General features: G+C 36.5%; 1 protein-coding gene across 4 annotated transcripts in view; it reads right to left on the bottom strand.

The window, feature by feature from the left end:
* Scaf11 (SR-related CTD associated factor 11) overlaps nucleotides 1-19,279 on the bottom strand; it is a 45,051-nt gene that overhangs the window by 4,530 nt on the left and 21,242 nt on the right. For 3 of the 4 annotated variants that reach the window (XM_005354002.3, XM_005354003.3, XM_013348688.2), the window contains exons 4-12: nucleotides 13,840-13,917; nucleotides 11,224-11,324; nucleotides 10,429-10,493; nucleotides 8,323-8,378; nucleotides 8,091-8,197; nucleotides 7,055-7,156; nucleotides 5,411-5,517; nucleotides 1,585-4,227; nucleotides 337-677 (exon numbers count right to left, since the gene is read on the bottom strand). In XM_005354002.3, the coding sequence (XP_005354059.1) occupies nucleotides 337-677; nucleotides 1,585-4,227; nucleotides 5,411-5,517; nucleotides 7,055-7,156; nucleotides 8,091-8,197; nucleotides 8,323-8,378; nucleotides 10,429-10,493; nucleotides 11,224-11,324; nucleotides 13,840-13,917 (3,600 nt within the window). Of the gene's footprint in view, nucleotides 1-336; nucleotides 678-1,584; nucleotides 4,228-5,410; nucleotides 5,518-7,054; nucleotides 7,157-8,090; nucleotides 8,198-8,322; nucleotides 8,379-10,428; nucleotides 10,494-11,223; nucleotides 11,325-13,839; nucleotides 13,918-17,482; nucleotides 17,652-19,279 lie in introns of all 4 variants that reach the window. The other variant, XM_026782474.1, reaches the window with a different exon arrangement.

Raw genomic sequence — 19,279 nt, 5'->3', positions numbered from 1 at the left:
AGATAGATAGATAGATAGATAGATAGATAGATAGATAGATAGATAGATAGATAGATAGATATAGACAGACAGACAGACAGACAGACAGACAGACAGACAAAGTTTGAACGTAAATAATGGCATGTATATAGCCTGCACTTTATAATGTATGTTTCTGGTCAATTTTCCTGTCTGGGGATAGGAATGGAAATTAACAAAAGGAATAATGATGAATAATTTAGAAATAAGTAAAAATACAACCAAATATAGCCCTGTTCCTAAATGCCAGGAAACCCTTTCTTATCCTATTTGCTAAATGTTTGGATGCTGATTTAACTCAAGCTATTAAGAACATACCTGTATTTGTTTCCCATCTGGTTGTGAAGCGACGTAGCTGACCTGCTGGGATGGTGGGGGAGGGGGTGGTGGTGGTGGTCCCTGAGGTACACTGGCAGGGGCAGCTACCTGCATGAGAGGCACTCCTGTGTGGAGGTGCAGGGGCAGCTGAGGGTGCATGGTGAATGGGTTACGCTGCATATTCATCAGAGGGGCATGGACGCCCACTGGGTATGGGAAGATACTCATGGGCTGAGGCTGAGCATTCATTGGGGGCTGCATCACATTCATGTGTGGCTGCATCATATTTACAGGTATCTGAGAACCATCAACTTGGTTTGTTTGGTCTTTTAGGTTAGAATCTGTCAAAAGAAAAAAAAAGCTTTGTTTAAAAAAGAAAATGATGTTATACTTATCATAAACACAGAAGCAAACAGCAACAGGCTCGGTTCAACACCAAAAGCTACTTATTTAATTCTGTCATTTATAAATAATATGTAATCACTCTCTAACAAAAGGAAATGCTGACAACGACTAGTGTACGTTCACATAACAAACATCAGAGTGCAGACAGCTCCAAGTAGGAGCTCATGCTTTTTAATGCCAGCACTCAGTTGTTTTGAGTTTTGAGGCCACCCTGGTTCTACTTAGCAAATTCCAGCCAGGAATAAATAATGAGACACTATCTTTTAAAAAAATAAAATAAAATTAAGAATTATTAATTCAAACAAAGTTTTAAAAGATCACATAAATTATAGACATTATACCGACTGAATATTCACGGCATTTTCTTTTATTTTTGGAGATAAATGAAATACAAGTTAAATTACGTATAGTAACATTACAAATTCCTCTAATGCAGCTCGTTGTTACGCATATAATATTTCAAAATAATAAAAATTAAAAAATGTATTTCAGACTTTGTTGAAATTTGGTGCTAAAGAAATACTGACGTAGCCAGGCACAATGGCACATAGCTTTAATTCCAGTACTCAGGAGGCAGAGGTAGGTGGATCTCTGAATTTTTAAGTCCAGTCTGTCTTTTGCAGTCAGTTCCAGGCCACACACATATATTTGTATATATATAAATAAATAAAGTAAATGTTTATTTACTATGTGTTTGTATAATTAAGAGTGACTTATAATAACCAGGGTTTGGTTTAATAGCATAATTTTAGTACATTGCATTAAGGATCATTTTCAGCTCAAGCTATTATCTAACAGGCTCTTTCTACAAGTTAAACATCAAGAACAAGCAGAGAATGTTACCCTGTTCAGGTGTTTCTTCCTCTTGTCTCATCCACCCGGACTGTGGACCTGAAGAATTCCTCCCACGTCGAGAATAATAGTTCTGTACATCTGCTGGCAGAGTCTTTCTTACCGCCCAACTGGACGCAGATGTCCACCCTGACCTGTCTGCAGGTGTACCGAAAGAGAGATCTTGTTCATTTTTCCGCTTAGAGGGCTGCTGCTCCACAGACTTGAAGGAGTCACTCCCTGAGAGGGGTGTACGGCTCTGCCACCTGTTCTCACTCTGGTCACTGTAGGCAAAGTTACCTCTATAACTGCCTTTCCCTCTGCCACCTCGACCACGGTTGGACATCCAGCCCGGGCCAAAGTTTTTATTCCAAGAATTCCCTGAATTTTCATTTCTACTTTCTTCCCAGTGGGAATCCTTTAACTTTTCAGGATTTCTGGTCCTTGGATCTGGCCCAGAGTTTATTTTTTCTGTTACCCAACTGGGACAGTCACTTCTATGCTTATCTGTGGAATTTGGGTCATTAGTATCTGTAACGATGTCATTTTTTTCTTTTCTTGTGTTTTCGTTCTGTTTCTCTGAGTCGTTCCTTCGGTAGCGGTCATTTCCTCGAGGACACCTCCAACCGTCATTTGTCCACCTTTCCTTCCACCGCGGAGAGTAACTATCTCTTTCATTTCTACCAAATGATGAACTCTTACTTTTTGTTCTCAATCTTGATGGTGATCGAGAGCGAGATCTGGACCTTGACCATCGTCTGGCTCTCCTCTCTCTATCTCGATCTCTCCTCTGCCCATCTCTATCACTGTCTCGCTCTCTGCTCCGGGACCTAGACTGTTCTCTTGAGGAAGAATCTTTCACTCTGGATTGAGATCTCTGGTTCTCTCTAGGAGCATCTCTTCTTGGGGACACTGACTCCGACTTTTTGGCTTCCCTAGCATTCTCTCTCTTTGGAGACCGAGACTGCCTCCTTTCTCTTGCCACATCTTTTTTAGGTGAGAGAGAACGAGATTTTCTTCGTCCTCTACCAGACTCTGTCTTGGGCGATGGTGACTGAGAACTCTTTCTTTCTGCTGCAGTCTCTCTGTTTGGAGATGGAGACTGAGTCCGCCTCCTTTCTTGTGCAGTATCTTTGTTAGGGGACCAAGTTGTAGACGGAGAATGAAATCTAGATCTTCGAGGACGAGGCTTTGGGGCTTTACCCACTAGGCTTTCAGTTGGCTGAGCCTCAGCTTCAGTCTTCTCAATGGTAGGATCAGAAGATAGATTGTTTTCAGAACTGTGTGCCACAGACTCTTCACTCAATTGTTTGGAGTCGGTCTTTACAGATGAGTCCATTTCAGACTCATTCTGGTCACTACAAAATGAGTCACACTCCATAGGTACTGTTTCATTGTTATCTTCACTAAAATGTTTCTCACTCTGTTCAGTCTCGGTGTTAGATAACTCTATAGGTAGGGGAAGTTCAATCAGAGATTCAGTCCTTTCTTCTAAAGATTTGTCCAGTTGGGTGTTGTCAAGATCATGCTTTAATGAATTATCTTCACAATCTTGAATAGAACCGGCACTTTCCTTTTCTGAACTGTCACCTGTTAGAATTACTTCTGTAGTTTCAGTCTGAACATGCTCAGGCAACTCAGTTTCTGAGCTGGCAACAGAGTGTCTGTCCAATGTGTGTGTGATTTCACCCTCAGAAGTTTCCAATTTGGGGCTCACTACAAACCCATCTGTATTTACTGAAGAATCTTTCAAATCAGTACTTTCCACTGTAAGACTCTCTTCTATTTTTTCATCATTACCTGTGGACCCTGTATTTGCAGACACTTCACCCAATGGACTGGACACTGGCTGAGGTCCTTCATTCTCAGAAGTTGCACATGTAAGAAAATCATCAGGAGGGCTCTCTGTGCACACAAGTGTCTGAACCTCTGACTCTGAACTTCCAGATGCCTGCTCTTTTTCTAATGGATCACTTACTTTTGCAGAAGTATCTGTAGAAAGTTCATGGTCTACACTTAACTCCTTAGCCTCCATACCTGTATCTTCTCCAACAAGCACAGGAGGATCCTGAGTACAAGATTCAGAATATGAAAATTCCACTTCTTCTATCTTATGATTCTTAGATTGTTCATCTTCTGTCTGTTCACTGCAACTTTTCAAGCAATTAACCAAATGATTTTCTCCATCTGTTTGAACAGAAGAAATGCTACTACTTTCTACACCTGACTGTTGCTCTTTCTCCAACATGGGTGGTGTGTCAGAGTCGGCTGTTTCTTCCTCTACTGAATCACTAGATGTTTTTTCAGGGGGAGGTACAGATTTACGAAGTTTCTTTTTCAATGAAGGTGGTTTTCTTCCTCGTCTTATAGATTTCCGTTTTGGAGCCTGTCTTGTTTGCTTTTCTGATTCAGCTGGAGGGGAAATACTTACAGAGGAATTACTATTCCCTGGGGCATCACACTCAGAATTATTTGACACTGGGGACTTCTGGGGCTGACTAACTGTCTCAGCTCTTGTGTTTCGTGTGGACCTCCTTGTAGGAACAGTTGTTGCAGGTTTTCGTCTTGATCCTCTGGTATTTGATGTGCCAGAAGTTTGCTTTTTTTCTCCTCCTCCTTGGGCATGTGCTAATGCATATCCCTTATGAAAAGTACCTGATAATGTTGAAAAATAAAAGCGTATTTTAATGTGTTTCAAAACATAATCTGACTCTAGTTAGTATCAGAATAACTGCCTGTAATACAGTACAACAGTGTTATTTGTGAATCAAGCTGTTTAGTGTGTCTCTGCTAACAAATGAGTAATAGGTGGATTCATCAATATTTGGGGACTGAGACAGTCTCTTATATACCAGGTTAACCTTAAACTCACTATGTAGCCAAGAATGACCCTGACCTCCTGGGTCCTCCTACCTCCACCTCCCAAGTGCTGACATGTGCCACATCATCTAGTCAGTCACCATTATTTTGTCAATGCTACTAAAATAAGAGTACAGCCAGATCAGAGGTGGAAAACTTTACAGAAAAAAAGGAAGGCATGGCTCTAGGCACAAACCATTTAAGAACACTTTCTAGGCAAAGGAATCAGGAAATGCTACCTGTGAGTGAATGTGAAGACTATTTGTTTATAATGAATTCACAGATGTGATTTCTAAATAGCCATGACTTAGACACTAGAAACCTAAACAAAGACAGTTTCTCCATGTCTGCTGTATTTTTCACATATGACATTATAAAGTACATATTGTAAAATGAAAAAATCCAGCTAATTAACACACCATTCCCATAGTTGTATTTGTGTGTGTGGTGTAGAAATTTTACAATCTCTAAGATGATACTATTAACATAATCACCGTATATACACTGGATCCACTGCCCTTATTCCTTACTCAGACTTTGTACTCTTTGATCAGTAACTTCCCAATCTCACTTTTCAACTATAGCCCACTCCACTTCATGGTAACTGCCATGTTGATCTCAATTCCACATGAGTTCAACTATAGCCCACTCCACTTCATGGTAACTGCCATGGTGATCTCAATTCCACATGAGGGTAATTATGTTTACTGTCATTTTGTGCCTGGATTCTATCACCTAGCATAATGTCCTCCAGGTTCATTCATTACAAAAGATGGGGCTCCTCCCTTTTAAATGGCTACATGATAATCCACTGTGCACACACAGTGGTAATGATTTTAAAGCAAGAAAATACCCATTTACAGAAATAGTCAAGAGTTACTCTAATTAGTTATTCTAAATCATCAACACTCACATGTTTGTGAAAGTAAAAGGTGCTAATAATTATTTTTAAAACAAAAAATAAATTCACAAACTTTACCAAAATTTTCTAATGACATGGTACTTGCTGGGAAAATAGTCCTTGGCAACACAGAGGCAATCAGAGGAAGGACTTCTGTCTCAATACTCCAAGGTACAAAACCAACTCTGAAAATTTAAGCAAAGGCTTCTTTAGTTATGTGGTCTAAAAACTGAGCTTGGAATTTAAAACTACAGCATTCTCCAAATTAAATTAATAATATTAAAATGCAGAGCTTATGCTTTTGCCCAGATACCTAAACATATAAACTCAAGGTTATTCACTACCCAAACATGGTCACAATTTGCAAAGGAAACAAAACAAAAAAATCCAATGTTTAAAGGCGTTGTTTTTTTTTGGGGGGGGGGTTGTCGAGGCAGGGTTTCGCTGTAGTTTTGAAGCCTGTCCTTGTAGACTAGGCTGGCCTTGAACTCACAGAGATCCACCTGCCTCTGCCTCCCCAGCACTGAGATTTAAAGGCCTGAGCCACCACCACCCAATTAAAGGCATACTTTTATGTTAAAACAAGATAAAGAATTCAGACTATAGTTCCTTCTCTTTTAAATAATGAAACATTTTATCAAGATGTTGCTTGGGAGTATGGGACAATGTCTTAATGGTTAAGGGTACTTGGTGCTCTTTCAGAGGACTCTAGTTCAGTTCCCAGCATGCATGCTGTGTGGCTCACAAACTGCCTGTGACTCCAGCTCCAAGAGATCCTATCCCTCCCATGGCCTCCAAAGGCACCCACACATGTATTTACATATGTACATTCACACGCAGACATAATTATACGTTTTCAAAAAAATAAAAGAATTTAGTCTTTAAAAAAAGATTTTAACGTTTATTCTCTTCTGCTACTATAAAAAAAATACTAACTTTGAGGTGAACTCAATATAAATTGATAAGTTTCTTTAAGTATATAATTGATGACTTTTAGCCAATATGTATATTCATACATAAGAAGGACCATTTCTATCTTTTCAGTAAGCTTTCTCCCATTCTTCTGAATCATTATCCCTTCCTCAGGTCACCTACTGAAGGAATTTTTATGCTACATTTACATTTTAAAATTCTTAAACTGAGTGATGTCTTTTCAAAGTTGTCAGGAATGGCGTGGACCAGTTAAGAGTCCTCAAGATTTTCTGCATTCAAGCCCAATCCACTTTTCAAGCATTTTCTATATTTATTTTCCACCATTTCTAGACAATGAAGGCATTAGATACAAAATTCTATCATGGTGACAAGATCTTCTAACAGAGAAAGAATACAAAGTACAGGAGCTCCTCATCAATGCACGCAGCAGCTTGAGTCAGTAGTGTCTATTTGGCACTGCCCCAGCCCTGGGACTATTAAAAAGGACTGGATTATAGAAAGTCTGAAGGCCAGGGCAGAGCAGGCACTCGACTAAATCATTATTCACAAGAGAATGTTTGGAAACGGAAATAGAAACAATGACTCAGCAGATAGTACACAGATAGTCTTCATTAGGCATTTGTAACACCAAAGTTTAATTCACTTTTTATTTTATATACTTTTAATTTATACTTGTAAAAGACACTCCTTAAGAAGATATGATACTATCAAATATAAAACATTTACTTAAGAATTTAATGATATTTTTGGGATTACATTAGCATATAAATTTTAGTGAACAATTTTTACCTTCCAATTCCAGGTAATGTATTAGGGAACCATGACAACTGCAATTCCTGTCGTTTTTGCCTAATCAATGCATTGATTTCACTGACTTCTACAGATTCTGTACTAAAAAAATAAATTTAAACTTTCGTTAGAATTCCAACAATTAACAAGTGTAAAAACTGAGATATGAAATAACAGCAATAGTTTCTACACTTTCAAAATAAGCATATCCCTGCTTTTTTACACTACAAAGCAAAACATTTAAATAATGCACACTACACCTGGAATCCTACAGTATGTGGCAGGATACTGTCTGCCTTGTGAAATGGTCTCAAACTTACTATGGAGTCAAGCTGACCTGCTGCACTGCCAGACTATAGCAGCGCTCCATCATGGGTACTTAACGATGAGGTCTTTAGGCAACTTTCTATTCAGATATTAACTCCAACTGGTGAAAGAAATTCTTACTCAGGACAATCATGTCCTACTTTAGAACAAAATACGAAAATAAAAAAGGTGTGGTTATCTTAACCAAAAATAGATTTAGCTTAGCTTTTCACAAAGGGATTCAGATGTAACTGTTTCTTGAGTACTCTGCCAAGCCCTAAAATATCACAATTGTGTTCTACTTTGTTGGTTCAGTTAAATTTGTGTAATTTTAATTCAATATTTAAATTCAATATTTAAATCACAAAAACATATACTCAACATCTATCTGTAAATCACTATACATCCAAAGAAGACAGAATCAGGTCTAAAATAGGTCTGTTTTAATAGGTACTACTCTTACAATTTCACAAATACCTTGTTTCTCCAGCATATATCAAAATTATACACAGTAATTTACTACTAAAACAAAGATCACTGACATAGGCAAGCACCATAGAACACAGACTATCACAAAATAACAAGTTTTCTCTTTGCCGGACTAGTTTGTTTTTCAATAGGAATAACAATAATAAAAAAATTAGTTCTCATCACTTTCACTGAGCCCAGTCAAATTTTCTACCAAAAGTTAATTATGATTAAAACCCAAGTGTAAAGACCAAATACTAACCAGGAAGCTCTATGGGTTTGAGGTCCCACACTGTGGCTGCCACAGGAAAACAAACTGGACACATAATTTCCGATACAAGGATCCGTACACTGATTTGATCCTTGAACCTAAAAACATAAAAAGTTGTTAATAAAACCAGAAACAAAACTAAAGTATTGGTATGCACCTTAAGCACTAAATAACTATAAATGTTATTATCTTTAAAAGAAGGTATTTTTTTATTTCAACAAACCTTTGTCTTCACTGTGGCATTTTTCTTTTCCCTCATTTTATTGTTTGAAAAGTTTCCTGTAAAACAAGCAAACAAACAGACAGAACCTGGTTACTGGTACTTGCCTCACATTTTTATTTGTAAGTCTGTAAACCTTTGACGTGGATAAAGAATGTCAAAGTGTCTAGCAGTGTTTCATATCTAGTATTATTTGCATTAAAAAAAACTTCCCAAATGCTAATTGCATAATATCTTACTAAACCACAGATATAGAGAAAATGCGTAAGGCTACAATAAATAGAACTGTCATGCTTAGAGCCTTATGGGTATGATTCTAATTAACATTTTCTATCACCTTATGCAAATGTTTAACTTTTAAAAAATTTTACATACAAGTCTTTAAGCGTTACATGCAATTAACATATTTAGGGCTTCCTATCCAGCTATTAGGACAGTTAGCTGTGTTCATCTCAAGCAGGAGCTGCCCAAGGAGAAGTGAGGTGTTTGGCTTGGTTAGCCGAAGTCATTTTGGCCACTGACAATTCAGATCAAGCACCCCGTTCTTCCGCTGACCTTGGTAAATCTAAACTGCTAACTGGCCTTGAATCTGGCGCATCAGTGCTGCTGCCATGTTGCTTATCACTTTTTCTTTTTTGCTTTGTCCTCATCTGGAAATTATTTCTGTGTAATATCAAATTAGGCAGCATAAAGCATATATTCTTGGCCAGGCGGTGGTGGCGCACGCCTTTAATCCCAGCACTCGGGAGGCAGAGGCAGGCGGATCTCTGTGAGTTCGAGGCCAGCCTGGTCTACAGAGCTAGTGCCAGGACAGGCTCCAAAGCCACAGAGAAACCCTGTCTCGAAAAACCAAAAAAAAAAAAAAAAAAAAAAAAAGCATATATTCTTTTTATTTTAAGATTTGTTTTATTATTTTTAAGCACATATGGGTGGTGTGTCTGTGTATGAGTCTGTACATATAAGTGCTGGTACCCAGAGTCCAGAGTCCAGAGGCAACGGATTCCCCATAGCTGAATTACAGGCAGCTGTGAGCTGAGTGATAAACAGGTATTCAAAGTCTGATTGACTGATTCCAAATTTAACAGATTAGTAATTATATAGAGAAAGCATGTCCTTGAGACATTCCTGAAAGGAACTGGAGAGATGGCTCAGGTGGTAAAATGTCTGCTGTACAAGCATAGGGATCTGCATGTGAATCCCCAGAACCCACGTAACAACTAACTAAGGGAGTAGACACCTGTAATCCCAGAGTGGAAGAATAGAGACAGGAGGATCCCAAGGGATTAATGGTCAGCCAATCTAACTGAGCTGATGATCTAGTTTCAGGTTTAGTGAGAGACCCTGTCTCAAAAACTTAGAGTGAACGACTGATTAAAGAGGACACCAAGATACACACACACACACACACACACACACACACACACACACACACACACTCACTCACTACATACAACCCCCCTTCAAAAAAAAAAAAAAAAGAAAAGGGAAATGCCTGAGACTTCTTTTGTAAGCTGAATTTACTACGAATGGTAAAAACAAACCAAACTTAAAATTCACTTCAAGGTAGAAGGGGCCTAAGGTAAACAGCCAATCTATGCAAATACTCCGAACTCCAAATGTCTAAGATTCATGGACATTTTACCACCTCCCCTGAATATGCGGAATAAGACTACAATACAGGTTACTAAACACCAAGTAATCAGAAAACTTTACTTTTCTCTTAACACACACTTCCTTTCCTTCCTTCTCCCTTCAACCGAAGCACAGAGAACAAAAATAGGGAACAGCACAAATGACCACCATGAAAGCAAGGTAATATAAAGTAATTTTGAAGAGATCTAAAAAGTTCCATTATCAACTATTTTCAAAATCAAAGTATTACTAAGAAATCTAGGGCCAGCAATGGTAGCACACACCTTTAATCCCAACCATCAGGAGACAAAGACAGGCAGACAGATCTCTCTGAATTTGAGGCCCAGCCTGGTCTACAGAGTAAATTCCAGGACAGCCAGGGCTACACAGAGAAACCCTGTCTTGGGGGGAAGGTGAGGGAGAGGATCTGGCAAACACTAAGTTACAACACACACACAATTGAGCAGAGTTACTTACTATACAACACCTTGAAGTCATGAAATTTTTCACACAATAGATCTTCTCGAATAAGGATCCTTTTTCTGTAGATATGGATAAAAGTTTAAAAGATTTTTTTAAAAATCTTGTTCACTTATTTTTTTCTTTTTAAATGGTTTTTCAAGACGATACTTTTCTGTGCAGCCCTGGCTGTCCTAGAACTCACTCTGTAAACCAGGCTGGCCTCTAACTCAAGAGATCCTCTTGCCTCCTGAATACTGCTAGGATTAATGGCATGTACCTCTACCACCCAGCATGTTCATTTATTTTTAATTCATTACCCATCATAATAAATCTATTATGCATAAATCTTATTAATACTACTGGAAGACAATAAATGGTTAAATATTCTCATGAACTCAGATCAAATAGTAATAGGCAAAACTAGATTTTAATATGAGTTGTATTATTTCAGTACTAAAGCAATTTTATTGACTTATCATGACTGGTTACTGAGCCATGCAAAACAGAAGTATGAGAGGTTATTACTTTTTTAAAGGAGCAATTGGAAGTACCAGCCAAAAAAAAGCATGAATGAGTATCACTTTCCATTCATTTAACATTCATTTTCTCCTCTAACGACTGTAACTGGAGCTTTTTATAGGCAAAAATGCTGCTGCACCCCTTTACTTAGCAGGAATGAGGAGGGAGAAAAGAAATGAAGGTGAACCTCATCTCAATGTACTGTATGTCTGTAGTATGAAGCTGCCAAAGTTATTTTTACTCAACTACTCATGGTCATACCGAATCCCACTTGTAAAGCTGATCACTAACCTTTTATCACTTTTGGAACTTTCATGATAGAAGAGTTGTTTCTTAAAAGACCTTTCACTTTCCTTGTCTTTTATTTCTCTCAACTGTCTTTTTACTTGAATCTATAAGAAAAGCACAACTATTAGAGAAGTATATCAACACTGCACATAGCTTTTCAATTCTCCTTTGTAATTACAAATTAACGAGACAGAAGTAGCTCACTGAAAAGTGCAGTCACACACTGACACTGTGCACTCGGGAGAATGAAGAAGACAAACCAAGAATCCCAGGAGAGTCAGGGCAGCATACAAATATCTTTAGCAACATAATTTTATAAAAATGGTGAAAAGTTTGTCTTCCGGAGACTCTATTAAAACTTTTATTATCTTAACACTTTTCTCCAAGATATTTATGGTAATATGCATATTTGGTAAACAGATAAGCAATTATAACAACCAGATCCTTCTGTTTTATGTATATGTTTATTTCCAAGTATGAGCATGCTTGTGAAGGCCAAAGGAAGGCTTCAGTATTTTCTCACAAGCACCACTCACATTTTTGTTTCCAAGGCCAGGTCTCTAATAGGCCTCAAATTAGTTGCTAAGTAAGCTATGTTGCTGGCCAGCAAGACCCAAGGCAAAGGTCGCAGCACACACTACCCCTACAATTATTTTTTAAATGTAGACATGGAACTCAACTACTTATGCGTCTATGCATTTTACTGGGCTATCTCCCCAGCTCACAAACCTTTCTCTAACATACTTTATTTGTACTGCAATACTGTTTGTACTTTATATCAAGACTCATGAATAAAAATAGATCAAAACAAGTTAAAAAAACCTACACTGAAAACTAATACTAAAATAGTTGTTTCTCTATACCCTCCCCACCAGTAACTAAACTGTAATGGACAGCAGTCTTTCTCATAGATGCATCACACACATTGTCTATGGTTTTATTTAAACTGTCATTTATTGTCATATATTTATTATATTTCTCATACATCTTACTTACTCACCACTGTCCTGTCCTATCTTCCTCTTTTCCTCATGAACTCAGGAATGTTTCTATTTATTTTCTTCTTTTTAACAAGCCAAAAATCAACAATAAAAATATTAATCATTTGTAAGTCAGAGGAACAGGATGTGTGCTATGAGACTGAAGTGTCAGAGAAGCTACACCCATGAAGTCTCATCAACATGGCTGCCTAAACAAGACCCAAACAAAGATGGCCCCAACAGATACACTATCACGGAGGTGGGAAATCCCACAGGGCTTCAACCCTAGACAAAGAACTACAGCTACTTAAGGGATGCTGAGAGCAGAAGAAATTATCTTCTCAGGAAACAATCCCCCAGTTGGCTATCTAATACCAAGTGACCAGCCCTAAAATCATATACATACAGTAACATTACATACTGAGTAGATTATGTTTATATATTTAGGGATCTATAGATATAAATACATGCAAGCTTATCTATATAATAACAATTAAGAAAAAGAGGCCAGAGGTCATAAATTTGAGAGCTAGTAAGGCAAGAGACCTGGGAAGAGTTGGAGGGAGGAGAGGGTAAAAGGACCAATTACATTTTAATTTGAAAAACTAAAAACATTTTTAAATATAATAATGACTCATACTAAATAACATCAATGGCATTTAAGTACAAACATGTCAATTTATTTTTAATTTTATTTAGCTAGTCTCCAAATTTTGTTTTTCCTAAGAATGGTTTTTAGATATTTGGAGCTTAAGATTTATGGACGTATCTTTGAATGCAATACTCCAATTAAAACTTTTTTTGATGAAATATATGTATTCAAAGTGCTGCCCAACTAAAAACTGTTTCAAAATACAGGAAAACAATCATGCTGATGGTATTTGGAAATGTAAGTATTCTATTGTAGCATAAATAAAAACCCAGAGACAGATATTATGGTTCAACCTGAAGATCAAAAAAGCAAAGCAGCCAACCACTACAGACCTTTTACCTCCACCATATCTTCAGACCAAAGGGGTGAGATCCTGTCTCTACCAAATCTCAGACTGCAATGAGCATCTGTCTCCTCCCACCTCATATTATTCTCTCAGCCCAGTCACCTAGCTCTTGCCTCCACCCCCCTAGTGCTGGGATTAAAGGCGTGGGATCACCTTTGTGTGAGCTCTTTGAGACAGTTTCACTCACGTGGCCCAGGTGACCTTGAACTCACAGAGATCTGTCCGCCTGAGTTTCCCAAATTCTGGGATTAAAGGTGACACCACCACTCCCTGGCCTGTATGGCTGATTAGTATGGCTGCTTAGCCCTCTGATCTTCAGGCAAGTTTTATTTATTAAAACACAAATAATATACCAATAATTCTATAGTTAAATCCAACACTTCTTTTAAAGCATCTCATCTACCACATCTGTACAATAAGGTAACCACTATGGTATGCCCACTCTAGAAGGCAAAGGAAAAAGGTCCAGTATTTTAGTTACCAGTGTTGAAAGCTATGAGCTTGCCATGCTAGAGAAAAATGACACACATTAAACCTAAAGGTGAACAATTTTTAAAAATATATTAACTAGAGACCTATCAAAACAAAGTAGCTCCAGTTAACATTCTTAAGTTCATAAACTCAATGAAATCTAAACTTACCTTAGCACAACCTTCAAATGCACTAAGTTCAAACACGGCCTGAAAAGGTTTCCGGTCGATTGGACAAGAAGCCAATATCTGAGAAGTGATTAGAAATTATATATTTACATTGTGTATTTAGAAGAGGTTACAATTAAACTACACTAATAGTTGTAATTTTCCACTACCACAGAAATATACTTTTCTAATTTCAAAGCAGAGAGGAAATGACTGTACCATAACACAAAAACACAAGCACCTCAAGTTTGCTTCACTCACTCAAATGCTCACTAAACGATACTAACTGGAGTAAAGAAATCATGAGCTGTCACATACTCACTAAGATACCATTAGGACGTGCTGCTCCAGTGAATACTTCAAACCTACTGCTCTGCCATATAAGGCTAGCTATAATGCTAAGCTTGTGAAATTCTAAATCGGCTATAGAAAAATAAAAATGCCTTAAGGAAGCCATTTACATTAATACCCTATGATTTAACATTTCTGCCAAATTATTTTGAATAGTTGTTAGAACTGAGAACATGATTAAAATATGGAAGAATAAAGCATTCCTCCAGTCTCGTTGGTTCTAAGTAATTCCTCCAGAAGTACTTACATACTTTTGCTGCTACCCAATATACACAAATCTTTTTAATATTATAATTCATATGATAAATTGCATTGTTTTCTTCTAAATTAATGATCAGACATTGGTTCAAAGCAATTTTTCTTAACATCATGATATGTCATAAACTTTAGTTTTCTTTTAATTCATATAAGTTTGAACATATTTTCTTATTTTTAAGAGTACATTAAAAAGTTCTTTAAAGGAAAGATCTATCCATACTAATTTTTACATTAGGTTTCCAGTTTTATTCTAATTTAATCATGTGTTTTTTAGTTTGTAAGGAAATTGGCCTTTTAATTATTTTAGATCAGAAATCAACCTAATTTTGATATATATTCTTATGTTTTCAAAAGTTTGTATGTATCAACTATAATTCTATTGTTAAATGTATATAGAAGAATGTATACTGTGAAATTAGTCTAAGACAAACTGTTTTGTACTAGGATAAGAGGAAAAACAACAATCTAATGACATTACTAGTAACTATAGCTACACAGGTAAAAAAAGAGTTCTAACAATTTAATGCAATTGTCTAAAAGATCAAAGATAGTTGTGGAATTTAATTAGTTCACCTTATACTATTCCTTACTGAAAAATGTTATGTGGCCCCTGATTGTATAACACATTCTGACAAAATTTGTGGAGTTATTAAAAAGCAGCTAAAATATAAACTGAGTCACACAAGAATGTTTCATCACCCTGAAAAGAGAAAACATGGCCTTACTACAATAAATCACTTCTGACAAGACACCTTAAGGTACTTCCAAATTCTCATGATTTAGGATGCTATTAATTTGCTACCCAAAATGTTTTAGAAGTAGCAAAAAAAAAGTACTCTGCACCGTAATAATAATGTATTTCAAATACATTTGTTTTTGTTTTTGTTTTTTTGAAACAGGATTTCATGACAGCTTTGGACCCTGTCCTGAAAACTAGGTCTTGTAGACCAGGCTGGCCTCGAACTCACAGAGATCCTCTGCCTCCGAGTGCTAGGATTAAAGTCGTGAGCTACCACTGCCTGGCTTCAAATACAATTTTAACTCAATGAACTGATGTCCTACCAATGCCGCTGCCTGTTAGTCGGCACTGACTCTGCAGTGTCTAGAGGACATTCTGAACATCTATACTGAAACTATATAGAGGACAATCTTGCCAGTGTTTTCCATTTTTCCAAAGTTTTCAAATATTTTTATTTACATTTTAAAGGCAATTCGGAAGATTAAACAATAAATAAAAATATTTAATTCATTTAAATGAAACATAAGTTTCTTTCAGTGTTTGTTGAAAAATAAGATGCACACAAACTCTGTATTTACTTCTTTCCTATTTCCTGTTTTGTCCAAATATGGGCCCTGTTACACAGATTCTCTGTGCTTTAAGTATGTAACTTGTGAAAATAGGAATAAAAGAGCTTTAAGCTTTCTATGGTAATTGTTTGCAATTCTTAAAAAATATGTGGTGTACACTAGTTCTTACATAAGATCTAGTTTAACTACACTAACAAAAACCTAAAAAAAACTAACAACAGGAAAATCTGTAATGTGATACATATAAAAATGAGAAACACGATTGCATAAATGATTTACTTTGCTGGGCTAAGTATAATAAATCTATGACCCAAAGAAATTTATGTATCAAACCAGTGGATAAAATTATATTGTCTCATTGTTCTCCTTATTAAATTTCCTCTCGAAATCAGTTAACCACCATTCTTTCCGTTGCTTTTTTTTCATTAATTTATCTTTGGTTTTTTAAGACAGGGTTTCTCTGTGTAACAGCCCTGGCTGTCCTGGAACTAGTTCTTGTAGACCAGGCTGGCCCACCTGTCACTGCCTCCTGAGAGCTGGGATTAAAGGCAAGCGCCGCCACCACCTGGCTCCTCTGCAATTTAAGGTACAAGGTTTTAACCTGAGCCACTCTGCTTTGATCTATTTCAAATATGTAGGTTTGGAGCAGGATTGCCATTCCTTTTTCTACTGTGACTAATGCTTTGGATCTGACTAGATCCATTTGAATAAGGATCTCCACTGCTATAGTAAAAACACACAACAAAGAAAGGAGCAGTAATGAGAAACAACTAGTATGTGTTATAATATGGACACACTTAACTTTCCTCAAGATGATGTAATCAACACTAGAATCTTAAAATTGTATTATCTTCTCCAGATAGGAAAAGTTTAAGTAAAAAAATTAGCCCAGAAAGGTAAGATAAATAAAAAAGCCTTTTGCTGGGAAACAATGCTCCCAAATGTAATCTTAAAAAACATACACTGTAGAAGAGCACTTCAGGAAGAAAACAAAAATCTAGTATCTCTTCTCCATTTTCAAAGTATATGTAAATAAAATAATTATAGAAGTCAATGGAAAAAAATCAAAACATTAAAAAATTAAGAACTGTTATTTTCCATAATATACCCTTACACATCAAGTTCATTAATATGTACAAGTATCAAATCACATCATGTGATAATTGTACACCAGGGTTTGTTTTATTTTTAAATGGCTTAGACTGGCTACTTTAAGGCATTCCCAAAGGATTCTCATCCTTACATTTAGTAGATAGTGAGAAAACCCCAAGACACTTTGGTCTTCAAAGTATAGTTTTCAAAGTAGTTTGTTTGGCCACAAATATTAACTGAATTTTTAAGCTTCAAGTTTTAAAAAGCTCCTATTTAAGGCTAATAGATAAAAATTAACATTTTAAATGAGTTTAACTTTAAAGACTATTAAACTTTTTATATACAAAATTTTATGTTCACCATTTTGATTCTTTACCATATAACAAAAATATCATTATTTACCTATTTTATATGTGACTTCAAGTAACTTTAAGTATCTAATTAGTTTCATAACCAAAGTATCTAAGAACACCATTCAACTTTATGATACAACTACAGTTCATAGAACTTGCTCATTGTTTTACAGTGTAATGTGTATTAAAAACAGAGCACACATCTTACAGCACATGCTCTGTACTGATATAGGAGGCAATTTTGATAAAAAAAAATCTTTCCTAATGATTTTAGTAAAACATACCCTAGTATTCTGAAGCGTTGTAAATTCCCAGCTCAGACAAACCCATATTTAAATGTAACAACAGGAAACCTTCCTTATTTGGGAATTCAGGATTCTTGGTTTCTAACATTTCTTGCTTCCTGATGCTGTTCTATCCTCAATCACATAGGCTGCCTATAGATAGCCCCTCCTAGAGAGAGAGAAGCAAGTGTTAAAGGACGTGTTGAAACACTAAGTCTCATCCCTATGCTTACAGGTAGGTCTTCCTGTTCGTGGGTATCTACAACACCTATCTCTGCCACTAAGGAATAAAGCATATTATGCACAAAATTACAGTTCAAAATCAAAGATAATTTAGGGATGCAAACTGTTAGAGGTTGGTGCTTATTTTAGAACTGTTGACCATTATCCCTTTCTCAGTAATAGTTCCAACACAGTTAGCCATCAAGGCTTGCCAACATGGAGCCATGCTACATGTTCTCTATCATATCTAAACATTCACTCAAAACAGCCTTTGCCAATGCGCAGTTGGTTGTTTTTTCTTTCTTTTTCTTTTAACTTTTTTGAGACAGGGTTTCTCTGTAGAGCCCTGGCTGTCCTGGAACTTGCTCTGTAGATCAGGCTGGCCTCGAACTCAGAGAACCGCCTACCTCTGCCTCCTGGGTGCTGAGATTAGCATGCACCACTACCTCCAGCACACATCTGGTTTACACCAGCTTTCAGAAGCATATCCATAAAATTAATGACTGTCAACGGTAAAATTAACACTAAGAATGCATTCAGTATACCCACTCAAAAGGAATATTTGCACATTCACCAAGATACACTGTTAACACTAGGGTAATAATGTACTTTCTCTAATGTTGTCTGACATCTAATAATTAATGCTCTTTTTCTAATATACAAACAGAAAATTCAGTAAATTGACTATATAAATCACTTTAAATATTCTGACATTTACAACTAGCCTATATAGAAATATGTATCTAAAGATTAATTTATCTGAATGGTAAAAAAATATTAAATGAAGATTCTCACATATATTCTTGTAGTCTTTAGGTAACAGGTGTCAACTGCTTTCTTAACCTTTGCTGTTTAATCTATCTAAAGACACACTTGCACCTGTGTGCACACTGCTCTTAAGAGCTCTGTGTCATCTTGAGGGTATCTTCATTTCTATTCTCAGGAGAGTGCCTTTGTTAACTGCCCAGTTTGACTTCATTAACCTTTCATTCTCAGACTAAAGTTGTCAGTATTACAGAGGAATAGAGGATTGAGTTAAGTAAGTTCAACAATTTCCTTACGTAGAGAAACTAATTACATTTTTTAAAATAATACTTTAAAAATATGTAAGATAAAAAGGAGAACCCTCAGTAGTTATCAAGACTATACTAGTCACACACAGCACAAATACCACACGCCCTTGTAATGCAGCATATCCAGCTCAGTGCAGAAGATGTACTTAGTATACTCAATCCTCACACCAACACTAAATATAGTATGAACTATTAAACCTTTAATTATGCAATACTTCTCAAAGCATTCTCATGCAAAGTTCTCAATCCATAATTCTTTAAATACCCAAACCCAAAGTGAAAGCCACTCTTCTTACTCAGTACATACAGGTGAGGTATCTCCTCCGTAGAGGATCATAAATATGATCAGCAGTCACTACTTCGACTGACGCATCCAACTTATCTAGCCTTCGCCTTTGTATTTTTAAAAGGGCAAGCTCAGATAACTGAAGTTAAACTTCTAAGTGCTCAAAGCTCTATTTAAAAAAATATTTGTGTGTGTGCGCGCACATGCGCAAGAGCG

The sequence above is a fragment of the Microtus ochrogaster genome, chromosome 15, assembly GCF_000317375.1.
Source record: "Microtus ochrogaster isolate Prairie Vole_2 chromosome 15, MicOch1.0, whole genome shotgun sequence".
NCBI classification, from domain to species: Eukaryota; Metazoa; Chordata; class Mammalia; order Rodentia; family Cricetidae; genus Microtus; species Microtus ochrogaster.
Note: the sequence above shows the minus strand (reverse complement) of the source record. Positions and strands in the feature narration are given on the sequence as shown.